General features: G+C 49.1%; 1 protein-coding gene across 13 annotated transcripts in view; it reads right to left on the reverse strand.

The window, feature by feature from the left end:
• Abcc8 (ATP-binding cassette, sub-family C (CFTR/MRP), member 8) overlaps positions 1-16,314 on the reverse strand; it is a 75,517-nt gene that overhangs the window by 45,539 nt on the left and 13,664 nt on the right. For all 13 annotated transcript variants that reach the window (XR_001785506.1, XR_001785505.1, XR_882027.1 and 10 more), the window contains exons 6-10: positions 15,858-16,046; positions 7,046-7,210; positions 4,356-4,511; positions 1,475-1,609; positions 666-828 (exon numbers count right to left, since the gene is read on the reverse strand). Coding sequence is in view for 4 of the 13 variants with exons in the window: in XM_006540749.1 (XP_006540812.1) it covers positions 666-828; positions 1,475-1,609; positions 4,356-4,511; positions 7,046-7,210; positions 15,858-16,046 (808 nt within the window). In the remaining 9 variants the exon portion in view is untranslated. The remainder of the gene's footprint in view (positions 1-665; positions 829-1,474; positions 1,610-4,355; positions 4,512-7,045; positions 7,211-15,857; positions 16,047-16,314) is intronic.

Genomic DNA, 16,314 nt, shown 5'->3' on the forward strand with positions numbered 1-16,314 from the left:
GGGTTCTTTGCACTTGATTCCTGTGTGTATCTCTACACATACGAAACACAGAGTTTCATGCAGAAGAAAAGGCCAGCTTGGGCTTCTGCTCTGTACGGATATCTCTGCATGCCTCAGGGAGATGACAGCTTCCCTGGGGCAGTGACAGCTCCTTCTGACCCTGAACATTTTTCATGCTCAGAGGAACCAGAAAACCCTTGCTACCCTTGCTGTCCATTTGCCTTCTGTTGCCTGTCAATGAGGGACCAGCTCCATGAAGAACAAGGAAGGGCTCATCTTTCCTTCCTACTGGTGAGTATTTATGGAGCCCTGCACACAGCAGGCTCTCAATTGCACAAGTGAATTCCAAACACTGATTTCTAGGGTGGCAAGAGGGCTGGATGGTTAATGGTATATACTTGAAGAGGATCCTAATTCAGTTCCTACCAGCCACATCAGACAGGTCACAGCTGCCCATAACGCCAGCTCTGGGGAGATCCATGCCACTGGTATTCCAAGGCACCTGCACTCATGTGCACATACCCACACATACTTACAAACAGTGAAAGGTATATTATTAATAACACTGATCTCTGGGAGTCTGCCAGCACAGTCAAGGGGCCTCTATTCTGTAACCCGCCCCTCACCCATGTCAGATGCCTAGGCTTGCAGGCAGGTGCACTCACTGGAGATGGAGGTGTAGACAGCGAAGGCTCTGAGGCTGGTCATTTCCTTCCTGCGCGTCATCTCCACCCTCGAGCAGAAGATGTTCTCCCACGCGTACAGTTTGAGCAGTTTGATGCCCCGGAGCATCTCGTTGGTCTGCTTCAGCCTTTCATTGGAATATTCCTAGGGGCAGGAGTGGTGCTAGTAGTGGACTCAGAGGTAGAGGGGAGATGCTTGTGGCCCCTAGCTTGGCTGAGGAGAGGGTACCAAATCCATGTCCTCACCATCTGCCCAGCTCCTGTCACCACAAGCATGTTTATGGCCAGACTGTTAAGTTCATTTCATAGAAACTGAGGCCTGGACTATGAGTGTGGGGAGGACTGTATGTGTGGGGAGGGAGGACTGTTAGTGTAGGGATGACTGTGAGTGTAGGGAGGATTGTATGTGTGGAGAGGGAGGACTGTATGTGTGGGGAGGGAGGACTGTGAGTGTGAAGAGGACTGTGAGTGTGGGGAGGACTGTATGTGTGGGGAGGGAGAACTGTATGTGTGGGGAGGGAGGACTGTGAGTGTGAAGAGGACTGTGAGTGTGGGGAGGACTGTATGTGTGGGGAGGGAGGACTGTATGTGTGGGGAGGGAGGACTATGAGTGTGAAGAGGACTGTGAGTGTGGGGAGGACTGTATGTGTGGGGAGGGAGGACTGTTAGTGTAGGGATGACTGTGAGTGTAGGGAGGATTATGAGTATGGGAGGAGGCTACTAAGGTGAGGACCAAGGTAGTAGATATGGAGAACAGCAGAGACAGAACATGTATATCCTAGTGTACTCACCAGGGTGCTCCGCTGTGCCTGGGAGAGCTTGGTGGCCACAAAGTACTGTACAGGAGCCAGCAGAATGATGACAGCTGCTCCAATCAAGGCACTGACCCCAAGGATGTAGTAGAGGAGGATCACGCCCACAATGATCTAGAGAAGGTGACAACAGGGGGATGAGCTGTCTGCTCCAGGACTGCCATGTCAGAGGGCACCAGCAGCACCCTACCATCAGATCCTCACAATGCCTTGGGGATGGGGTAGGACACAGGAGCAGGTGTGGGAGAGCAGGGTGTGGGCACACATGCCGCTGAGGCTCTGGGCTGGAACCAAGGGTGTTTACCAAAGCTTGCTCAAGGACTGACTTCCACTCTGGGTCTCCTTTTCCGAGGAGGGTCTGAGACTGCACCACTTACTGTACTTCTCATTTGCTGAGACTGACATCTCATTGGAAATAAGCTACCCAAGAACGAAGGGGCAAAACTGCAGCACCTGTGCCAGGCAGAACTGCACAGGCGCAGAGTAGGTGCTATGCATTCAAGGCCTGGTAGCTTGCTCTACCTACTCACCAATCCACCTATCCATCCACCCACCCACCCACCCACCCATCTACCCACCCATCTACCCATCCATCCATCCATCCATCCATCCATCCATCCATCCATCCATCCAGAGTCTCATATACCCCAGACTGGCCTTGAACTGGCTGTGTAGCTGAAGACAGTCTTGAAGTTCTGATCCTCCTGCCTCCATGTGCAACACTAGGACTACAGTACGCTAGGCAAAGGCAAGCACTCTACCAACTGAACTGTATCCTTGCCCACCACCATCTCCTTTTGTGCTACGGGGGATTGAACTCAGGGCCTCTCACATGCTAGCCCAATGCTCTATCACTGACCTACATCATCCAGGTGTGCTCTTTTGTATCCTTCCACTTGGCCCATTTTAAAAAATTTTATTTTTGAGATAAGGTCTCACTAAGTTATCTGTGTATGCATCCGGTGCTGAGTCACGCTTTAACTCAGGCTAGCCTTCAACTGTAATCCTCTTGGTTTAGTCTCCCAAGTAGCTGGGGCTACAGGTCTAGTTTCTGTTGTTTTGAAACAGAGTCTTGTGGCATAGTCCAGGTTTAGCTGGAACTTGAGAGTGCCCTGCTCAGTCCCACAAGTGCTGGGATTATGGTGCAAACCACCATATCTGAGTCTGGTGTCTTTCAATTTTTATTGAGCCTGGCAGGCTTTCTTTGAAATGAGAATTCATTCTGTTTCTAGCTTTATGTAAATGATGGTCCACTTATGATTATTCATGAGCAATGTAAATCTCTCCTGCTAGTCCCCAAAGCTCTTGGATGACACTTTTCCAAGCTGTTGTCAAAGGCAAGCACCTTTAACGGCATGGCTTCTCTGGAAGAATGGACGTCCTGACCTCCTTAGTTGAAAGAAGAGAGAAAAGAAAGTCTGCCGGGCTTGATCCTGCATCTCTGCCAGCCAATCTGGCACAAGGCTCCCTGCCTCAGTTCAAGGATAGAGAAGGCGGGGCTCTGCACTTTCTGTTAACCACCGAAAGCCTCCCTCATTAGCAGGTAACAGAGGCTGTGGAATGACCCCATCGCCACGCTCCTCCCCCTGTTTAACTGGCATTAAAAGCTGGCACAGTGGGCAGAGGACCATGTTAAGAGATAAATCTACTTGATTGCTCTACCAATACCTTCCTGGGAGTTCTGCCAGGCACAGCCCTTCTTCTTACATGAGCTGTGCTCGCACGGAGGCAGCCAGGGTGTCCTTCAGCCACTGTGGTTCCACTAGACTCTAAGAAACCTTCCAGGGCACCTAGGATCATTTGAAGGGGTCTTCAGGTGGACTTTCACCAACTCCAGGGTCTCACTCTTCAGTTCAGCTGTTCTGAAACTTGAGGCAATCCTCCTGCCTTAGCGTCATAAGTTCTGGGAGCTCAAGTATACACTAGTACAGTCCACCAAAATGCTACTTTAAGAAATGTGTGTGATTTGAAAAAAGATTGAAAACTAGGAAGAATGAATTTGAATTTCACTATCATATGTGCACTGGGTCACCAGGTTGGACCCAGGACCCCAACTAGGTAGGGTTTCCTTGCCATGAGGCTAAGATTTGTGTGTTTTGTGTGTGAGGTGGGGTGGGGGTTGGGTGGCTAGAAACTAACCTAGGGCTCACGCATGGCAACCTGAGCTACATCCCAGCCCTCACTTCTTAGTAGGAATTCACACTAGTAATTTTTGTGTGCTGGTCTATTTAGTAAGCATGAAGGCACAGTCTCTGATGTATTAAAAATGATTATCAGTTGGGTTTGGTGCTGTGCACTAACAGTTTTAGCCACTCAGGAGGCTGAGTCAAGAAATGGCATGAACTCAGGACCTGGGGGCTAGCGTGGGTGAAAGAACATGACCCTGTTTCAAATAACTTCAACGGAGTGGCATTGAACTCACTCCATAGCTGCGGATGAGCTTGAAGTCCCAATCCTCCTGCCTCCACAACCATCCCTGGTTTATGTGGTTCGGGTGATGAATCCAGGTATCATACACACTAGGCAATAACATTACCAGCTGTGCTATACCCCAAATCCCTACAGTACAGCTTTTAGTATTTACAAAATTGTTCTTTGTATGACTATCCTTCCAGCCATTTAAAGTTGGTTACATTTTCTAATGTCTTAATGATGGTACATTCTCTGATCACTGCGAGATGTACAAATGGCCTGCAATGCTTGAGACACTGGGGACACTGCATGGATAGACCCCAGAGAATGGAAGACACACAACACAACACAACAACACAATGGACATAGGTATCTTCTGGTTTTGTGTCCTACTGCCTCCCCCAATGCCCTCCCCTGACAGGAGGTGCCCCCAGCACAAATCTGATACCTGTACTGGCATAGCCCAGAGGTTTGGGCATAAGAAGAAAAACCACATGAGCTGATTTGTGTCGATGGCCACCAGGTTGCAGATCTGCCCAGCCGTCATCTCCCCCATTGACAGGTTGGAAGTAGACAAGTGCATGATCTTATTGTAAATCTTGGTCTAGGAGCAAGAGCAGAGAGCTTCACATCTGTCAACCTTGCCATCTCTATCACCAACCCACATCTGGAAAGGACTGCATGTAGGTTTCTCTGACATCCCTACAGAGCCCTAGAGCAGCTCTGTAAGGGGCTCCGTCATTCTAATGTCGCAATGATCTACACCATGGATAATGAGCCAAAGGGCAGGAATCCAAGGCAGAAGCAGCAGCAAGCTACTTCCCCAGCAAGCGTGACCTCTCCCTCAGGGACAAGACATAATTAGCTCCTAAATCTTAAAAGCGGGTCTTCACATCTACTTGTGTTCTTGATTTACTGGGGACCAGGGCAGAGCACATTAAAGACGTAAAAATGAGGAATCGAGGAGCAGGCTGTTTTAATGTGTCACCTCAACCCTGGGGCCAAGTCACTGAGCCTTGGAACAAAGCAAGGGGTCAGCCTTCAGCAGACCTGAAGTGAGATCCGTCACGAGGGTCAGTTGCCCGCACCATCCCTAGAAATGCAGCCACCCTGAAAATCTCCACAGGGCAACATGGAGGGTAATGGCTGCCTGTGGGCTTGGACCTGAAAGCTTTATGTGTCTGTCGCTGGCATCTTCCAGAAAGATTGTATTTTCAGCTACGTGCTCTGGAACAAGGAAGAATTCTGTCTTGTCTTAAATGGCCACAGGGTGCCTGCTCTTGGACACAATTGCACTGCACTTCAGCTGCAAAGCCTTTAATCCGTCGTCGTGTTAAGCTTGGCTTGCTTTTGTTTGTGGGTCAGGTTTTCTGAGAGCGTGGGTGTTTTCTGTGTCTTTTCTGAGGTTTATATACAGCAGGGGGAACGCTGGAAATAATGGTGATATTTTTGGACAAATTTATGCACTTTCTATGGACTTTCTGGCTACGTGAAACTAAGCCTTAGAGGCTAGCCAGCAACTTTCACAGGCATGAATAACCTGTTAAATAAAGCAACACTTACATACGTGTGATGGTGGTGTGTGTGTGTGTGTGCACGTGCATGCATAATTTAGGAATTTTGCTTGGTAACTTACAGGTTTTCATCTATGAGGGCACATTTTCTGTAAGTAACTTTCTGGAAATCTTTTAAAGGAAAGAGGTCTTTTAGGTCTACTTCATTTCCATAATGTATGCTGTCATTTCCTTCTTGTAGCACATGAATTAATCTCTCTGGTTAATGTAAAAGATTCAGTTTGATTAAAAAAAAAAACAACTACAGGCTGATATATTAAAAACCCATTTGGGGACTCTTTTAGCATAATTGGAAAATACTGGGCTTCTGTGTGATTTATGACACACACATAGGAAGCAGATCTGATGACAAGACTATCCAACCACAAAATTGGCTGTGGTGGCACAAGCTCGCCTGTCGTTGGAGGGCCAACATTCTAGCTCACACACGGTTCGGTTCTTCTTAGCTCTGCATCTCCCTTGAACCTGTGAGGGTCTTGGTTTATCATGGGCATAATCACCGTTCCCACCTGCTGATGTACTTGAGCAAATTCTGTTTTCTCCATGGAAACCCACTGAAGCTGGACAGCATCATTTGCACATCTACATCATTAATCCAGGCTATCAAAAGGGCCAGAGCTGAGTCAGGTGTGGGCCCAGCTCAAGCCCAACCCTCCTCTTCTCATCAGCTCCTTTCCAGCGTCTCTGAATGACTTGCACAGGATCAGCCCGTGCTCCTGACACCACTATAGGGAAATAATGCCCAGCATCTAATCTTTCTGCAGAATAGTTTTGATGGCTGAGCAGCTTCGGGACTTCGTACAGCTTTGTGAAAATCAGCAGGGATGGCAGAATAGGCCTCACCCTCCTCTTTGCACAAGGAGAATGGCAATCTGGGGCCATGGGGTCTCAGATGAGAATATAGCTGCTGCACCTCCCAGGATTGGTGTGAACACGGACAAGCTCCTAGGCCACGTGATCTGTCCCTACTCAGGGTCCTCCATGCAAGCCCCAAGCTCAAGTCCTCATGGAAGCACTAGGGCGTGGGACACCTCTCCTCCATCCCAAGGGGCTTGCCATCCCCCGCAGGGCTCTGTGTCCTTTCTGACTTTCATCATCCTGCCAATCAGTTCTACAAAGCTTAGATCTATATGTCATGAATCTCTCATCAGGGCCCTGAGACTTAAGAGCTCAAATGGACCTTAGATGTCTTGCTGATCCATTATGTTGACAGGTTTGCATTGCTGCACCTAAATAGACTATCTGCTAGGCCTCCAGAATTAGAGATGGATTCTGAGGCCACAGTGTGTGCTCCATGGGAGGGAACCCTGCAACTGACTGGTGATGCCTGCCACTTTCAAGAGTGGGGAGCAACCAACCGCTGAGCAGCTGACAACTTGTGTCAGCCTAGTCCAAGGCAGAACCAGAGCTATCATGGCTTCCAAGCCCCAAGATACCTCCCACTCTCCACCACACAGCCAATAGTTAGTTCTAAACATGGGGAAAACACCAAAAATAAACTCACGATCTGCAGGGAGCATAAAGCAGGCCTGCTTCGACAGTGAAAAGAATTAGACCCCAGTACCTGGATCGCCCCTCTCAGGTTAATCCCAGTTTCAATGGCGACGTAGTACGAGGCTTGCAGGAACGTCCTTTGCAGCAGGAGGGCCAGGAACAGAAGTACAGCCAAGACATAGGCGTTGCCCAGGAACTCTTGGGACGAGACAAAGTAAACCCCAAGAAACTGTGTCTGTAGGACAGAGAAGACCAGTGGTGGCTGTTACTCCCTGAAGAGTGACTCCTGTCCCGCTGTTACAGCTGATTACTCCCTCCATGCCGGCAAGGCCTGCGCGATTCTTTGTAAATAAAAACCAGGAACGAGGGAATTGGGATCAGTTGGTAGATGACTTGCTGTGTAGGCATGAGGATCTGAGTTCAATCCCTGGCACCCACATAAGAAAGCTAGGTATAGCAGTGTGTGGTTCCCAGTGCTGGGAGATGGGAGGGGACAGTGCCTAGGGGTTGCTGGCCAGCCAGTAGCTGAATCAGTGAGCTGTATGCCCAGTGTGAAACAGTAGCTAGTAGCTGAATCAGTGAACTCTATGTTCAGTGTGAAATCCTCTCTCATAAAATAAGACAGAGTTGGTAGATGGATCAACACACACACACACACACACACACACACACACACACACACACGCACGCACACACACACATGAAGGCGTGCTCCTCGACTGATCGATCCAACCAAAACCTGCCTCTACTTCCATCATCTTCCCACTTGAGGGACCAGAACAAGGCTCAATCCTAACCCCAGGCAGGCATGACTCTCAGCCTTTCTTCCTCCATGCCCCTGGGAGTTTACTCTGAATGGAACAAGAATAAATAGAGCAGATCACAGGGAGCCCAAACGGAACAGCTCCAGCAAATGGCATAATGTGTTCTCTGCCTCCGAAACGGAACCAACAGTCTGCTGAGCAGTGACTTCTGGGCCGGGGGAGGGGAGAGACCCAGTGTGGACTGTGGGAAAGATGGGAAGGAAGTGCTCACAACAGCTGAGAAGAACACACAGGCAACCCTAGCCCCTCGGGCTCCCAGGACCTCCTCTTAAGTCTAAGTCATCCTCTTTGCACTCCAGAAAGACCTCAGATAAAAATCAGGGGAAAGAAAACATTCTGCCTTTGTGCTGAAGGTCTCGGGAAGCATCCGCCTGCCTGTTTCCAAATCCAGCATCACTGGCTCCCAGGAAGACTTTGAACTTGATGGGCCGCCACCCTCTAGCACGACTACGCCAATCTTCCCATGAAGATTGGGCTCTCACCTTTCTGACACTGTCCCTGACAGGGGACATGTGCAAGGATGTGGGAGGTGCTACAGGGCAGACCGTGATGGGAACAAAATGAGAAGAAACCCAAGATCGTGACCTTGGTAGTGACCAGGACAACTCGAGAAGGGCTCTCATGAATCTTTTCTGAGAATCAAGGGTTTCTGAATCTTGGCTTAGGGGCCAAGATGGTGGGAGACCTCACTCTCTAGAGCAGCGATGCTCAGCCTTCCTAACGCTTCAACCCTTTAATATAGTTCCTCATGTTGGGATGACCTCCAACCATAAAATGTTTCCATTACTATTTCAGAGCTGTAATTTTGCTGCTGTTATAAATTGTAATGTAAATAAGATTATATATATATATATATATATATATATATATATATATAATATACCTGATATATAAGATCTCTGACTTGTGATACCAAAAGGGTCTCGGCCCACAGGTTGAGAACCTGTGCCATAGAGAACCACAGGTGACTTGTGTACCGGCCTTCACAGCTCATGGAACCACCCGGTCCTGTCCACAGCTACTTCTCCAAAGCTCTACAGGTCAGACACCTCTTGATTGTGGGCAGCAAGAAATAGGCACAGGGGGCCAATGAGGGATGCTCTAAGGTAGGCCCTGCTAGAGTCCAGAGCTGTTGAGTCACATGACACTTGCCAAATCAAGTGGGGTGTGTGTGTGAAAGGCTGGAAGGTAGGGAAGAGCTAGAGGCAGCAGTACCTGACTGAATGGGTTGGAAGGAGTGAGAGATGAGATGTTAGAAAGCACGGTGCTCTATTGTTCTGGTACCCAGTGAGCAAGGTATCATCTGGGTCCCGCTTTACACATGAGGAACCAGAGTTTCATTGTGGTGAAGTGGCTAGCCCAAGGTTATGTGCTAGTTAGGGACATGTGAACTCAGACTTTCATGATGCTGAAACACCACCCCAGACCTGCTGTCTAGACCTGGAGTCACACTTTGACAGGTGACTGTCATCAACAGACTTATGGCTTGTGGCAGATGGAAACATGGCCACTTGGCTGGTGCTACATCAAAATAATGCAGGCAGAATGGGTTCAGGGAAACCCAGTCCTGTCTAATGCTCCATATCCCAGCATCCTCTTAGAAACCCAGCTCTGGAGAACAGAAGGTGTTATTTTAAAGCCAAACACGGTATCAATATCATTCTTACTGATGTAACTAAGTAATGGCCGTGACACAAAGATGGTAGAGCATCTGTTTCTGAATCACAGCATGGGACAGGGTTCAAAAGCTGTGCCATGTCCCACCACGGGGACTGTTAGGGACGCTGAGGTACTCATGGGAACATGATGCACCAGGATCCCTGTCCACCATGACGGAGAACCATGACCCGCTCTGCCACCAGCACCATCACACACCCAGGCTGTAGCAAAGACAGGGCAACTGAGCACACACGTTGGCCGGATAGGGGATTCCTCTCAAACACACTGGTCCATAGTGTACATTTTTAAACAAAGCAACAGAGAACTTCTTTTGTAGCTCGAAGATGAAGCCTCCAGCCCTCCTTCCCCAGACACACACACTCTAGGACTAAAGATCACATTGCTGTGGATAAAGAAACTTGTGCCCTATTCAAAACAGAAATACTGTCACTATGTCTGTCACAGAGTTGTGGGTAGATATCTTTTTAGTGCAGCTTTAAAGGGGTGGAGCCAGAACATCTAGGTTTTTGTGAAGATGTGGGTACACAAGGCCTGTGTGGCACCTCTGTGGTATGGAAGTGTGACATCCAGGTGGAGACAAGAGGATCATCCTTTGCTACATAATAAGTAGGAGTCCACCCTGTGCAACACAAATCCCTATCTCAAAAAAGTGAAGAAAAGAAATAATGGGTACCAGGCCAGGCAAGAGGCCTAAGAAGGCAGGCCCTGGTGATGCCTAGCCAAAAAGAGGACACCGTGCATCCTAGAAGGAGTGAAAGGCCTGTGGCAGGAGAGAAGAGACCAGGACCACAGCTCAACATCTGATGGAAGCTGAAAGCTTTGGAAGATCTCATGCCCTAGACTTCTGTTTTCACAAGCTCTTGGGGAAGCTATTTGCAAGTTGATGCTTAAATAAATATTCCTTTAAAAACGTAGATACATTTTAACTTATTTTGTGTATGCACAGGTGCCACAGTATACATGCGAGGTCAGAAAGCAACCTGGGGGAGTTAGTTCTCTCCTGCAACCATGTGTGTCCCAGGGATTAAATTTATGTCACCTGACTTGGCAGCAGTCAGCTTTATTCATTAGCCATCTCTCTGGCCCTAGCTATTCCTTTAAACGAATCAGTGCATAGGCTCTCTGTGCCCCAGGCTGTCATCCGGCAGTGGAGGCCTGCAGTGGCCACTGAAAGCAGTGGACTGATTACAGAGGTGGCTGAGGCAGCAGGACTTTGATGGGACAGTTCTGATGCTTCCCGACTGAGGCATGACTTAAAAGGTCCCTCCTGGTCCTCTGGAGAATAAAGAGGGTCCCTGGGCTCTCTCTGTTTGAGTGAGGTTAAAAGGTGGACCATCTGCCCTGGAGGGCCTGAGTAAAAGCTAGAAGCGATCTCAGGTCACCACAGGTAGCAACCTGTCCCCACCTGTCACATGCGCACCTCTGCCATTCTCCACCTGACATGGAGGTTCAGACATGTTAGAGATGAGCTGTACCTGAGTTTAACACCAGACTCATCACCTACCAGCCATGATGTCTCTAAAGGAGCCCCTCGCCCTCTTTGAGTCTCACTTTCCTCCCCTGTAAAACACTGGTTAAGGGATTCTACTGCAGAATCTTGTGGAACCATGCGCCAATGGCTTCCCAGAGCATTAGAAGTCCGTGTGTGATAACTGCTGCACTCAGTGCTGGCGACTGATCGAAAGGCCTGTGCACGCCAGCCAAATACTCTGCCCCGACTGGCCTGGAACTTGTGGTGATCCCCCTGCTTCTGATTCCTGAGTGCATGTGGGAACATTTCATTCTTCATAGAAGTATCATTTCCCATAGTGGTGTGTGTGTGTGTGTGTGTGTGTGTGGTGTGTAGTGTGTAGTATGTGTGGAATGTGTGTGGTGTATAGTGTGTCTGTAGTGTGTGTGGTGTGTGTGATGTGTGTGGTGTATATGTCTAGAGTGGTATGTATGTGTAGTGTGTGTGTGTGTGTGCGCGCGCGCAGTGGTTGTATGTAGTGTATGTGCACGTGTGTATAGTGCTGTGGCTTGAATTCTGAGTTTCATGTATGCTAAGTATATACTCTGCCACTGGGCTACAGCCCACTCCACCTGGTAGTCTCTCATGGTAGCAACAGAGACAAGGGGGCGTCTAACACAACCAGGGAGGGCTTCCTGAAGGAGGAGACACAAAGCTGAAGCATGGAAGCAGCAGTCACTTCAGGCACTTTGTGAACACTGTCACAAAGAGGCCACTGACATACTGACATTCCAACACCACAGAAACAGCGAGACATTAATGATCACCAAGCCACCCGGAGTGAGAGCCACAAATAACCCAGTGAGGAGGGAGGGGGAGAGAGGAAGAATAGCAATAAGAATAGGAGCTGGGGTGGGGAGGACAGTGGGGGAGAGAGAGAGAGGGAGGGAGGGAGAGAGGGAGAGAGAGAGGGAGAGAGAGAGGGAGAGAGAGGGAGAGGGAGAAAGGGGGAGAGAGAGAGAGAGAGGGAGAGAGAGAGAGGGAGGGAGAGAGATGGAGAGAGAGAGAGGGAGAGAGAGGGAGAGAGAGGGAGAGAGAGAGGGATCATACACAGAACCATCACTCATTTTGTACAATTTGTTCGGAAACGCACACACAAGCCTGCATGCTCTTCCCACTGTCACCCAGAAGCTTTGAAGCTTTGGCCTTGGAGCCGACCTGGGCTTGTCTTTTTTTGGCTCAGCTGATAGCCCAGAGTGGCACCGGCAGGTTTCGGATACCAGCCATTCCTTATGAATCCAATTCAGTTGCCCTCCAGCCAGATCAGTGGCATCCCTGGCAGGTGACAGATTGGAGAGGGGGTTGGGCGAGAGAGTGGGGCTGGAAAGAATTAGATCCTGGAATAGAGCCCAGATTTCACAGGGAAGAGAGATAGTGGGGACAGGAGCTTCAGAGCATGGCAAATCAAGACCGCCCATCCTTTAGGGTGCCAAAGGCGCTGTCTCTGTTCCTTGCCAATTGTGTGTCCTAGAAGGGAAGAGAGGACAGGACAGCTGCTGGTGGCATCAACATCGGGTGAAGCAGGCTGGACATGGGCTGGGCTTCCTCATGCCAGGCTCTAAAACCTGCAGCCTGGGGCTGGCCAGTGTCCTCCTTGCCCTATCCCCGGTGACCCACCCTGATAACACTGGCTCTTGGCTAGAACTGGAAGGCAACGTGACTGCACTGAGCAACCTCTCCCCACAGTTATGGGCTCTGATGCCCAAGAGAATTAAACTGCAGGAGGGGGCCTTGGGCTGGAAAGTCAGAGAGAGTCCAAGGGACTGTGTTTACTCTCAACTCTCGTCTCTATGTCGGAAATTTGCTGATTGTATTTGGGCTGCAGGGAACAACTATTAAATCTGATAATGCCTGCTGCCACTGAGGCAGAGCCATCTGTCCCACAGATCTGTGTGCTGATGAGAGCATTTCAACAAGAAGGTGATAAACCATAGCTAGCGCCGGGTAGGCACCAAGGGTTGAGTCAGGGAGGTGAGGCTCAGGCGAAGGAACCTTCCTGGGGCTGCCCTCACCATCTCTGGGGGTGTTCTCTCCCTAGGAGACTTTCACAAGGGTTTGGAGAAATAGAGGAAGAAGATGGCTATCCAAGCTGATGGGAGCTCTGGCCTGTGCTATTTTCCCCTAATGTGCAGAATGGAGAAGGTGGGGAATTTGGACTCAGTCTAGAGTCAGACTAAAACTGGAGATGCTATTGCTGGAGGCAAATAAATAATCTCTCTCTCTCCTTCGAGGACCTGGCAAAGGCCAGAGGAGGCCAATGAGATGGCTCAGAGAACATACATGGTAGAAGAGAACTGATTGCCACAAGTTGTCCTCTGACCCCAAGATGCATGGTGTGGTACACACGCATGCACACGTGCGCATGTGCGCGCACACACACACACACACCACATATACACACATACACACACATGCATCACATACACACACACACACACACACCACATATACACACATACATACACATGCATCACATACACACACACACACAGGAAAATATTTATATCCAGAAATGGCCCTCAAAGGATTCAGAGACTAAAGGAGCAAACCAACAACTAACCAAGCAAGTGAACAAACAAACCAGTCTCCTCCCACTGTGGGATGTCTCCACCTGGCTAAGCCAGTGCATCCATCCAGGTCCTATCCCAAAGCTCTTCTCTTAGGGGATGAGGTTGCTAGGTAGCCCAGGCTGGCTATACACTTGCTGACACTGTCCTGCCTCAGCTTCTGAAATGCTGGGCTTCCGGGCATGCACCACCCCACCTGGCTTTTACAGTCTCTTGTGGTCCTCCTCACAGTCATATGGAGCTACAGATATTTTATTTAGATTTCTCCATCGTTGGATTTCATGGTCCATGGAGCCAGAGTGATGATTTGGTAGTAGTCATCATTTTAGTGTCGTGGCTTGAGGGCCCAGACTATAGAGCAAGAGAGCTGGGCTCAAATTCTGTTAGAAGCTGGCTGAGAGGCCTTGGTAAAGTTATCTAATCTGGCTCAGCATCAAGGTTTTCATTTGTAAATGGAAATAAGAATATCTACAGCATAAAATATATGGCTTGGGAATTAGATCTGAACGTACCCACGGCTTCCCACCTACCCAACTTTCCATCCTAAAGGGTTCCTTTCCAAATTAAACAAGGAAATGAGAAATGGTGCCCATAGCCAGATGTGTGTCCAGTGGTCGATAGATGGGCATTGTTGTTAGTGATCCTGATCATAGAAATAAGTCTCTATGACCGCACAGTCCTGCCCAGGGCCAGCACACATTGGGATCAATAAACATCTTCTGGGTAAGTCAGACCCACAGACTGAGCCTGTCTGGCATTTCTAACTCAGAAGTGCTCAGCTGGCTAATTATGTTTGAAGAAACTATAAAAATTTCCTGAGGAGGTCAGTGCTCCAGGACGAATGAATATTACATATAGGACTGCCGACTACCAGAGCCCTAATTTTACTCTCAGTGTCACTAGGGCCTGTGTGTGGTTGAAAATAATAGAGTCGCCTTGTCACTGGGATCTTACAAGGCAGACTCACTGGGGATTTCTCACTGTGGCCATCTGCACCCAGGTGGCTGTAGAGATCCAGTACCTTCATCCCCAGTGTGAGTGATGCTGATGTTGCCCAAGTAGAGAGCACCACACCTAAAAGAGGCTTCTGACCCTCTTTCCAGATTTACCGTGTGTGTGTGTGTGTGTGTGTGTGTGTGTGTGTGTGTGTGTGTGTGCGCGCGCGCGCGCCCATGGAGTTCTAGGTGGCAATGAGCTACCTAGCAAAAGTGCTGGGAACCAAACTCTGATCCTCTGCAAGAACAACAAGCACTCTCAGGTGTTGATCCATCTCGCTAACCCCTTCAACCCTTTGTTAAAATTCGTTTTTAAGTTAGTGTACAAAAAATGGGTTTCATTGTAACATTTTCATTGTAACACTATCATTGTGACATCATCATTGTAACACTATCATTGTGACATCATTGTAACACTATCATTGTGACCTCATCATTGTAACATTATCATTGTAACACTATCATTGTGACATTATCATTGTAATATTATTGTATCATACACATCACACATCACAATAATTTTCTCATATTCATCCCTTTGTCCTCTTCTGTCTTGTCCCCTGCACTTGTGGGTCCCCTATGCCTCTTCATAGGTTGGTCCCTTCTGTTTTTATGTTTTAATGTGTGTGTGTGTAGACAGACAGACAGACAGATAATTTCTGACTCTTTTGTCCAAAGCTGTGACATCTTCTGAGTTGAAAAGATCACCGAGCATCATCTAGCCTAGTGGCTTTGAGTATCTTGGAGCTGTGGGGAGCTTTTGTAATAGGCTAGGTATGACAGTGTACATCTTCAATATCAAACGTTAAGGAGATGTGGAGGCAGGAGGATCAGGGGTTCAAGAGGAGTCTTACTACATAGAGAGTTCAAGATCAGTCTAGGCTAGATAAAAAACGAGGTGGGGAGGGGAAAGAAGCAAAGAGGGAGGAAAGTCTAATATGCTAGTAGACCTGGGGTAGTGGAATCCTGATCAGGGAGGTAGGGCTGCCCATGGGGATCCTGATGGCTCTCCTTCACTAGCAGCTATCCTAGATGCCTCTGCAAAGCACTGAGATCTAGGGTCCCCAAACTGAAGGCAGCGGGCTGACAGTCAGGCACCAAGAATCTCTCGGGGGCCCAAGCTCTCCTCTCAGCATTTCAGTCGACAGGATACAGAACCTCTTCCAGAGCTGGATGCTGCTAAAGAGCCTCCCACCCAGTCAGCCATGGCGAACATGGCCTCTCAAACTCATACACACACCTACACAAGAGAATTGTGGGGTGAACCTTCTAGGGGCTGCCTCGCCCTGCCCCAAGTGTGACTCACCTTGGGCTGGAAGACATGGTTCTCCTTCCCGAGGTGGTCCACGATCCCAAAGATGCAGAGCGGTCCAGCAAAGCCCAGCAGGTCAGCCAGGATACGGAATGTGCTGCTGAGGACCAGGCGTCTCCCAAAGGCATGGCAGAGAGCCCTCCAGATGGCCCGGGCGCCCTGCTGGCTCTGCGTGTCTTTCCGCTGCCAAGAGAGTCCCACAGACCGGTCAGAGTGGCTGAGGGCTCAGCCACAGAGAGCCCCTTCTTCCAGGTCACCCCTGGATCCTGCTGCCCTGGGAAAGCCCTGTGGCCATGCTGTCTGTGGACAGGCTAACTTCAGTAGGAAACCATAGTATCAAGAGATGTGTGACAGGGCAGATCAAATGGGGAAACTGAGGCCAGAGGCATTGTCAAGTCACAGTGCCGGTAGGGGTCACGTGATCAGCATAGCGCCATCTTGATGGATTGAC

The sequence above is a fragment of the Mus musculus genome, chromosome 7 (assembly GCF_000001635.26).
Source record: "Mus musculus strain C57BL/6J chromosome 7, GRCm38.p6 C57BL/6J".
In the NCBI taxonomy this organism is placed as follows: Eukaryota; Metazoa; Chordata; class Mammalia; order Rodentia; family Muridae; genus Mus; species Mus musculus.